Genomic DNA, 10353 nt, shown 5'->3' with positions numbered 1-10353 from the left:
AAGATATGGTTCCAGAGAAATGTGTAACATTTTGTTTTAAATTTAGCAGTAAAGAAGAATCTTCAGGAACATCGTATGAGAATAACTTTGAGAATTCCAAGGTTACAGGTAATCTTCTTTAAATTTTAAACAAAATGTGTTGCTTTTTGTTAAAGCCTACAATTATACAATCTTACATAGGTACAATTATATTAATTTTTCAGATACCTATGTCCCAATAATTGTTTGTTCTCATGAGGAGAAGGAAGACTTGGACACCGGTAATCAAAATGTAAAAGATGCAAACACGGGACACGATGAACATGATGAGAAAGAATTAGAGCTGATGGTAAGTGTTCTGGTTGCCACAGTATTAAAGAAGATGAATCCATTTATGCTTCAAAGATGATGTAATGCTGGCCTTTCAATAGCTTCAACTAATGTAATTTTGCAAATGTGAAAGCACAGCCTAGTCTGCCCTTGCATCTCTAACTTGATCAACAAGGCACTTTGATTTCAGTCTGCTGCTTCTGCTCTCTGCAGTGGTAAATTAATAACATTAATTTTTTTTATCTCTTTACCAGTAGCTCTGATTAGTAGTTTGTAGGAATTACAGAAGAGGTAGCACTATTCTGATGTGCATTTCTAATATTTGTGGCAAGTGTACACTCAGCATAAAGTCACCTGTAAAATGAGGGGGCTGGATTAGATGATTGTTAGGGTTCTGTCCAGCACCACAAGTATTGCATCTGGTAGCATTTTTTTTAAACTTACATCTTTGTAAGAATCTCTTAAGTTCTATAGCATTGGAAAGTATTACATTAAAAAATAAGGAGAAAATATCCTGTACCATATTTTTTTTTAACAGGAAACAAGTGCTGTACTGTGCAATACAGTATTACATTTGTTATAAATTTCACACTTGGTGAACATTCAATCTGTTGGAATTTGGGAGAGAGGGATGGTTTAGATAGCATATTTATTACAAAAGAAGAAATAGGAGTAAATGAGTCACATAATATAATTTACCTTTTACTGAATTTGGTTGGAACTCTTCTCATTAGAATACATCGATTCATAATCATCTAAGATTAAAATGACATTTGCCTCTTCAAGTGTCAGGACTGAAACAGAAAAGAAATAGAGCTCATCTCTTTCCCCACACATTCTCCCTTTTCTATGGTGATATGGAAGCTGCATCACTAAAGTATGCAATTTACTTTGCTCTAACTTTAAGAAAGTACAAAGTTGTCACCATTGTGAGAATTCTCAGCAGCTGAAAGTTAACATTGCCATTTTTTTCCCCAAACCACAGAATATAATGAAAGGGCCCTGAAAAAATCACATACTTCACCAATATACCTCATTACAATGAGCAGGCTCAAATATAAAAGTTTGTTTAGAAGTTACTGAGATTGTATGTCCAATAAATGAACAGGGACCTATAATTTAGAAGCTAATTTGCTCCACGCTGACATTAATGCATAAAACAATGAAGCTCTATAATAGATGGAAATACAACCAAATCTGTGGAACCCACAGGCATTGGCTTACAAGACAGCTGTGCAGTTGACAAGTAACATGAGCCTTATGTGAGAAGAAGGGGAAAACGTAAGATTTGCATATAATTATTGAGATCATGCAAATGTCAGTTATGAGGAGGAAAAAAAAACACACACACACAGGCATCTCACTGTTAAATCCTGACAGTTGGCATCACTGAAGAGCTCAAATACATTTGAGTACCAGTTGGCAGAGGGTCATTAAAACAGAATTTGCAGAGACATTAACTCCCTCACTTTTCTTTGAGTGACGTTTTGCTATTAATAGTTTGCAGGGGCTTTGCAGAAAACATATTAATAAGAGAAACTGTAATAGGGGCACCTACAGCAAGTGTGAATGCAGCAAGGGGCACCCAGGAAGCTGCTCTCTAATTGATTAGCATGGAGCTATCAGTGTGCATATCCCAAGTGAGGAGAAAGTGCAATGACAAGCAAGAATAGTTGAATAATACAATGTGATATTTGGAAGCTGGGAAGGAGAATGATTAATTTTGGTCCCTTTTCTTATTAATCTCATTCCCAAGACATAGCCTACAAAGATCCCCCAAACATCTAGCTTCCAGAATTTGCACTAAATCCACAAATGAAATGAGGAAATCTACCAGATAATTAGTAGCCAAGTTGATGAAACCTATCTAGTTCATTTTGTATACTTAAAATCATTAAGTCATTATTCCTTATTGTTTTTTATTCCTTAAGATAAATCAACGCTTAATAAGAAGCACTGCTTCCAGAGATGAAAAGAACACATTTTCAACAGTTCCAGTCAATTTTTCAAATAGAGCTGAAGGGTTAGAGGAGAAGCATATTCATGATGAAGTATACACTGACTCGCTTAAAATGACTTTGTCTCCAAGTTCATCAGCAGGAAGCTCCTTAAAGAGAGATGAAAACTATTTCTCAGGAAATGAATGTAGTCATCAACCTTCAGAAGAAATTACTCCAGATATGACAAAAATCAAGCCATCATTGGGAAATACTGGCAGTGATGAATTCATGCAATTACATATCAGCAACAAAGAAGTATTGGATGATAATGCTAACCCAGCTCAAAAGAGAGGTAGAGTGAAAATACCTTGTTCCTCCTCGGAACAGCTAATGGCAGACAACCTTAATAAAAAATATGAAGGAGGAGATATGAAAGTTAAAATAAAAGATTGGGAATGTTTAAGAAGAGATTTCCATTTGGAAGAATCAGTAGAAAAGGGATCTCCCAAGAAAGATTATGGGAATGGTAAGAAGGAGAAGGAGAAGCAAAGAATACATTTAGACATTAATGAAAAACAAAGCAAAACTCTTCAATCAATCTCACATGACCAAGAGCAGAAGACGAGCCGCTCGGAGCAGAGTGTAAAAGGGAGCGGGGCTGGTAGCAGGGAACTCACTGCTCTGCAGAGTCAAGACACCACGAGTCCTCACCAGGCAATCAGAGCAGATTCCTTTCAATCCCCAAAAAGAAACCTAAATTGGGAAGAAAGTGTGTTAACAACCTCAGAGTGTGATTTCTTCACTAATAAAGGCACTACTTTAGGAGAGATGCCCGGTCAGGTGTGTTCACCAAGAAATGAAAATGTTTTGGAGAATGATTATCTTTTCCAAGTTGAAGAAGAAAATTCAGAACGGATTAATCCTGAAGATCAGAATAAGAACACTCGGCATAAACAACGGTGGAATTTTCTGGAAAGTCAGGGAAAAGCGGGAGAGAGTAAGACAAATACAACACAGCAGATCAAAAAACAAGCGGATTGTGAAGACATGTGGGAAAAAAGAGATAATACAAGGAGTTTGACGGCTACACCTACAGAAAAATTGTTTACCTGCCAAGAAACAGTGAGCTGTGAACTGTCTTCTCTAGCTGATCATGATATTACTGAGAAAGCAGAAGCAGGTACAGCTTATATAATTAAGACAACATCAGAAAGTACTCTAGAAAGCGTGTCTGCTAGAGAAAAAGCAATAATTGCTAAGCTACCTCTAGAGACAGCACGAAGTGACAGGCCCATCGAGGTAAAGGAAACAGCGTTTGATCCACATGAAGGGAAAAATGATGATTCACATTATAACTTTTGTCAAGGAGACACAGTGGGTGTAATCTATGACAATGATTTTGAAAAAAAATCAGATGTAGGTATTTGTAATGTACATGTAGATGAAATGGAGAGTGATGAAACCGTGTCTACGTACAATCCTCCAAAGACACATGACAGGGAGAAACGGGGCACTGGAAATGTAACATCTATAGAAGAAACCTCACAGGTCATTAGAGGCGATCAGACAGCATCAGCCTCAGAACTGAATTTGAATTTCGGAATCTTACCAACAGACAAAAAAATATTTCCAGAAAATAGAGATTATGGGCAGGTCCAAGAATTATCAAAGGAATTGCATGTGGATGTCGTTATTCATTCTGCTTTAAACTCAGACACAATTAGAGCTTCTGAGAACGCTTCTCACATTTCCAATAGCTGCGCTGCAACTTCAGTATCATCTTACAAACAAGCGATTGTGTTAGAGAATACAGTTACTACCATGACTCTCCAGTCTATTCCTACTAAATCAGAATATAATCATAATCCAACATGTGAAATCCAGAGTATTGAGAAATACCCACATCCTGGAGATACACCTGAAGGAGTTTCCAAAAGTTCAGGAACAGTGACATCAGTTAGTAGAAGAGAAAAATTTAAAGGTCAGATTTTTCAACAAGGAGAATGCAATGTGAAAAAATATTTAGGGCCCCAAATTTTAATCACTGAAGCTGCTGAAAACATAGAAGAGGCAAGGCATAAAAATGAAGGCTTATTAAACTTGGGACAATCGCTGTGTTTCTCGGGGGACGAGGAGTCTGAGAGCTCTGCTTCTGCTGATCTTCCTACCCAGCCAAGTCAAGCTCAGAACAGTGAATCTCTACTTTCGAAATATACCCACTCAAAAATACCCTACTTCATTTTGTTTCTGGTATTTCTTATAACCATCTACCAGTATGACTTAATGACTGGCTTGGCATTCTACCTTTTTTCATTGTACTGTCTATCCTGGCAAGGGGGGAGACAAAAAGAGTCTGTCAGAAAGAAATAACCTCAGCACCATGACTATTCTCTTTTCAAAGATAAGCTGTTTAGCCCCAAATATTTGGATTGGTGAATAAGACTATTCATTGTTCAAAGAACCAGTGCATTTTTTCCTCTTAAAGGATCATTGAAAAAGGAATGCGTATAAAGTTTGCTCCTTCATATAAGTAATTATTCTATATAGGACCATTATGCTTGGATCATTAAATACCTATATGAATATGAGATCTGAAGCACGTCAAGTTGAAATTAGGTACAGCTGTTGCTCCTTAGCAGGCGATGAAGTTGCAATGCTTCACAACTCTTCACTACTTAAAGTGCTATTTCTTGCATTCATTTCTTTTGCAGTAAAGCTTCATTTTTTTTCCCTGAGAGTACTTTCCCCTCTATGGTTTTTAAAAATAGATAAAACATGGACAATGGCAGAGGCTTTTTATTGGTCTTTCAGTAGTGACCATGAAATTTGCACTTACCACTATATCTTTTATTAGCACAGTTTGATAGGTCAAATCTTTCAACTTCAATTTAAGATTTTTAAGAACAATGCACATGTATATTAAAATATGTAAACTTAAATTGAAGAAACATGTTACTTGCTTGAGTAATACTTTATGCACACACTTAACATCACCTTCCTTATACATACAAAGTTAGGGCATCTATTGATATAAGCCAAATCTGACAAAGACTAAACCAATTAAGAGATGACCTTTCAATTCTACAAAATTTTGTGGGTGACCTGTTTTGAAGTAGGTTCTCTTTTAGAAAGGGAGACTGTGTAACATAGTTGAAGAGTTTCAATGTCAACTATCATTCAGAGATAAAAAATTTTAAAGTTCTACAAGCATTGCTTTAGAATGAACTTGTACCTATAAAGTTTCAAATAATAATAGTAATTTTAAAAACACTTCCAAACTAACTACTCTGCTGGATAGTATTTTTTGTCCTCAAATAAAGTTTTAATATTTTTTCATTATAAGACAATGTATTATTCCTCAAGGTGCATTTAGGTAACCAACCAATCATTGGTGATATTTATTATATAATTATCAGATTGTTGGATGATAACTCAAATTTTAAATTGGGCAAATAAGTAAATGTAGAAATCTACTGAGGGAGAAATGAATATCCAGTATAGCAACGACTTTGGTTATTTTTATTATCTATGGCTAAGTCTGTGAAATAATGGAACAACTGGTCATTTTACTCACATGTGGGTAATGCAAATATTCTTACACAATTGATTTAAATTACCTTTTACTGAAGGACTACTATAAGAAAAACCCTGTGCTCTGTTTTATGACAGAGCACTCCCTTTGATACCCTGAGTGGCTAGTCCTCAGGGAGAAGGCATTAGTATGTAGTCTGGCACTTTTGACTTGGCCAGGAAAATGTAAAAGAGTTACATCAAGGGGGCCTATTTGGGTGATTTCTTTCTCATAAGAACGTCTTTCAAAGAGCGGGTAGCATTGCTCTTTAGAGAGAAACAGTAATTTATTTACCTGTAAAGGTAAATCCAATAAGTAAAACTTGCATATATCATTCCACACTTCTAAGAATCATGCATTTATGGGAAGAAAAAATTGGAGTGGAGCGTTTTAACTGACTTTCATATGGTAGTATGTGATTTCTGTAAATTTTATTAGGTACACAACTATTTCCAAATCCCCTTGTCTCAAATCTCACTGAAATTGAATGCTTGATTTTAACTTTTTAGCTGAATAAATACAAACATCTTGAAGTAGAACTTAGGGCAAATATTTGATTGTAAAAGCACAATTTTATTAAATACAAGTAGGATACTATAGGCCAGTGGTCCCCAACCCCCGGGCCGCGGACCGGTACCGGTCTGTGGGCCATTTGGTACCAGTCGGCAGAGAAAGAATAAATAACTTACATTATTTTCGTTTTATTTATATTTAAGTCTGAACGATGTTTTATTTTTAAAAAATGACCAGATTCCCTCTGTTACATCCATCTAAGACTTACTCTTGACGCTTGTCTTGGTCACGTGAAACATTTATCCGTCCCACCCTAAAGGCCAGTCTGTGAAAATATTTTCTGACATTAAACCGGTTTGTGGCCCAAAAAAGGTTGAGGACCACTGCTGTAGGACATACCTAGCATATTATCTCTAAAATTGCTATCCTGATAACTTTGTTGACAGATCTAAAGTACAATGGCATTAAAGTTAGCACTTCTTTAGTTCTTAATAGCTTGGTTTTTTCATTCTACCTTTAAGTTTCAGTCAAAATACCACATCTAATTAATGTAAAGAACACTACGTAATTTCATGAACACAGGTGCACAAACTGTAATTATTCTTTTTTACATAAAAATATGCAACTTCTTTTATCTCTTTTATTTGACTTTTGGTAACATTAACTTATAAAACATTCTCATGCATATTTATAATATGACAACCAAAGGATATAAATGCCCAATTGTGTATTTCTCAGCATGCAAGAAGAAAAAAATGGTGATTTAACTGACTTTCCAAACATTACTTGTGAAGTATTTAAAATAGTCATAAGAATTTATAAAAACCATCACTGGGTGGAGAAGTAGAGTTTTGGAACATATTTTTGTCACATTATTATGTCAAACAAGAAAAGTAAATCCAGAAAGAATAGGCAAAGTCTGGTTAATAAAAATTTGATTGTGAATCACTATGGCAAGAATGACTTCTGCAAGCATAGCTGCCTTCACCATGTCTCCCAAGTAATACTTAAAAGCCAAAGAGGGTGTGGCACGAGGATGCCTAGGGAAATGCATTGCACACTTGATTCTCATAAGGGGTAAGAAATGTGACACACTAACCATCACCTTTTATCTTGCAGGGCTTCTGACTATTAGAAACAAAATTTAAAACATTAATTGGCAAGTCTCACAAATGTAGGTAGTAAAATTATCTTAAAAATTCACATCTGTATAAGTCAAATATATTTTTCAATGTAGGAAGAAATGAGTCACTGAAACAACTTCCATCCTTCAACATACAGGAACATTGGATTAATGTAGCTGTTTCCCTGCTCAGCTCCAATATTTTAATCTCGAATTCTTTCAAGAGTATACATATTATGCCACAAATTTGTGAAAGAAACAGGGTTTTTTTGGGGGTTTTTTTGTCATCTTAAACCAGTTTGCTGGTTAAATCGATAGCTTTAAAACATATATACCAAATTTAAGGAAATAAAAAAAATACTTTATTTTTCCCAAACAGCATTCATATTAAGTCCTTAATTTCTTTCAGTCATGAATATCATTTTGTGTCACCAGACTTGTTCTCTTCTTTGTTAGCCTCACTTTTTGCATATAAATAAAATTGGTAGCAAAGCATAACAAAAACTAACAGGAGAACTAATACAGATGCAGGCAGGAGAGGCTCAGTTCATCTACTGATACTTGTTATCAGGATCTCTGACCTTTCAAGCTTTCATTGAATGAATATGGAAATTGAACTATGAAATAAGACTCATCTTTTGTCATCTGAATCTGTCTTAGCCAGTTCCTGTGGAACTGAAGAATAGAATCTACTCTGATTTTGCATCCAAGTATGAAAGAAATACGGTACGCCATACTCTTCCATACCTGAAGTTCCTTTTATTTATTTGATTAAATCAGTTATTTTTTTATTCCTCAGATGTGATTTATAATAATTTATGGCAACATGATTTAGTTTTCATCTTTTAAAAATAGATCTTCTCATTAATCCAATGTTTTTATAACTTTACCCAAACCTTTTTAAAACAGCAAATTAAGTTTTCACTAGACTTTCAGCCTAACTTTAAATGATCACATGTTTTACAAGAAATGTCATTATTGTAGTGTGGTAAAACCTTATTAAACAACTCTTTAAAAAGTTCAACATTTTTATTTTGTGTCATTTCTGTATTTTTTTAAATACACACATATCACCTTCATTTTTCAGAAATAAAAACATATATTATCTGGAAACTTAAAGGCAAATTTCCTAAGTCTTTTACTAATATAATTAATCTTTTTTTTAATCATTTTTTAGAAGTTAAATTTAATGGAGTGACATTGGTCCATACAAACAAAAGAAACACATAAGTTTCTTTATAGTCATAATAAAGTAAAGAGGAACATGGACAAATCAATAATGGATTCCAGACAAATTATTTTAATTTGTTTGAGATGCCTCCAAGATCTAGTTTTGCAACATAGTTCTATGTTTAATTAAGTACCTGTCTTGGTTGAGATTAATGCATCTGCTTTGCCCTTCACACAATCATGCCTGCACCATTGCATCCTTATTTCCACTATTCTCTAATTCAAGTCCTCTGTCAGTCCAGCTCAGCTGGATTTTCTGCGACAGCTCATGTACACCCCTCTGTCTACAAGTCACTTTCAGTAGTCTACGTGTTTCTCCCTATCCTACTCTGCACGTTTTCTGTGTATAGCTCATCCTTTTGAAGTCTCCCACCATTCCAGATGGTGGGATCACTCTGTTTTCAGATCTCTTAGGACACTATTTCTTACATGCACTGGGCATTTGACTATCTTAACTGGATTGCCTGCGTGTTTAGGATAGGGACAAAGTTGAGTTTGTTTGGCAAGAATCCTCAGTTGATACGTGTGGCTAGAATTGAATCACAACACTATCTCCTTCCTATTCTGTTCTTGAAATGTGCACAAGATACTCTGAGGTCTGATTTTAAAATGAATAAATTTAATCAGAACAAAGCTAGGATGTTTTAGTAAACTACCAAAGGTAAGGTAGAAAGTGGTAAAGAGAATATAGAGATAAAACATAGTAATATGGTGGATTTGGGATGTTAAAAGAGAGAAACAATTCTTTCTTTCATTCTTCTTAACAATCAAATTGATTTTCTATATTTATTAATTCTTCCTAGCACATAAAACATTTTCCTCATTTGATTTCATAGGAAGTAACATATAAATTATACATTAAAATAATAATGCATATTTTTATTCACTGGCTAATGTGATAATTAATAAAACAAGACATGTTTTCAGATAAAATAGCTCAGTAGCTTAAAAACCAACAAACATCACAAGGTATAAAGTGTAAGAAACTCAATCTTCCCAACTGTTGCCATGCCCTTTGAAAATGGCTGACCTCTCAATTTCACACCTGTTCTACAGGTCAACTTTTAAGGTAAGCAAATAGAACAACTAACAAAAATAGTCAGTGCTTTTTTAAACAAAACATTTGTACAAAATAAAACAAACAAATCAAAAAGGTAAAAATAAACTATCTGCTTTATTAACATATGAGAGTACGTATATCCACAAACACACACACACACACACACACACACACATAGGCATATACATACATGTACATACATGCAGACATAATATTGCAACATCTGCTGGCAGTATGACAGCTAACATAGTCAATTAACACAATGTGTAGTGATGAATGTAATATGCAAGAGGTTTATACTGTTCTTAAAGAAACTCATTTTATCATATTTAGAAATGAAATTAAAATAATAATGCAGGCCCTGGCGGGTTGGCTCAGCGGTAGAGCGTTGGCCTGGCGCGCGGGGGACCCGCGTTCGATTCCCGGCCAGGGCACATAGGAGAAGCGCCCATTTGCTTCTCCACCTCCCCCTTCCTCTCTGTCTCTCTCTTCCCCTCCCACAGCCAAGGCTCCATTGGAGCAAAGATGGCCTGGGCGCTGGGGATGGCTCCTTGGCCTCTGCCCCAGGTGCTAGAGTGGCTCTGGTTGTGGCAGAGCGACGCCCCAG

The 10353-nt window shown here is 35.3% G+C and overlaps 1 protein-coding gene across 2 annotated transcripts in view; it reads left to right on the top strand.

The window, feature by feature from the left end:
* Positions 1 to 8452, top strand: part of PPP1R3A (protein phosphatase 1 regulatory subunit 3A) — a 54737-nt gene extending 46285 nt beyond the window's left edge. Inside the window, exons 2-4 of one of the 2 annotated variants that reach the window (XM_066362521.1) lie at positions 50 to 108; positions 204 to 328; positions 2241 to 8452. In XM_066362521.1, coding sequence (XP_066218618.1) covers positions 50 to 108; positions 204 to 328; positions 2241 to 4619 — 2563 coding nt within the window. In that variant the 3' untranslated portion in view covers positions 4620 to 8452. Of the gene's footprint in view, positions 1 to 46; positions 109 to 203; positions 329 to 2240 lie in introns of both variants that reach the window. The other variant, XM_066362520.1, reaches the window with a different exon arrangement.
* The last annotated feature ends 1901 nt before the right edge of the window (positions 8453 to 10353 follow it).

The sequence above is a fragment of the Saccopteryx leptura genome, chromosome 2 (assembly GCF_036850995.1).
Source record: "Saccopteryx leptura isolate mSacLep1 chromosome 2, mSacLep1_pri_phased_curated, whole genome shotgun sequence".
NCBI classification, from domain to species: domain Eukaryota; kingdom Metazoa; phylum Chordata; class Mammalia; order Chiroptera; family Emballonuridae; genus Saccopteryx; species Saccopteryx leptura.
Note: the sequence above shows the minus strand (reverse complement) of the source record. Positions and strands in the feature narration are given on the sequence as shown.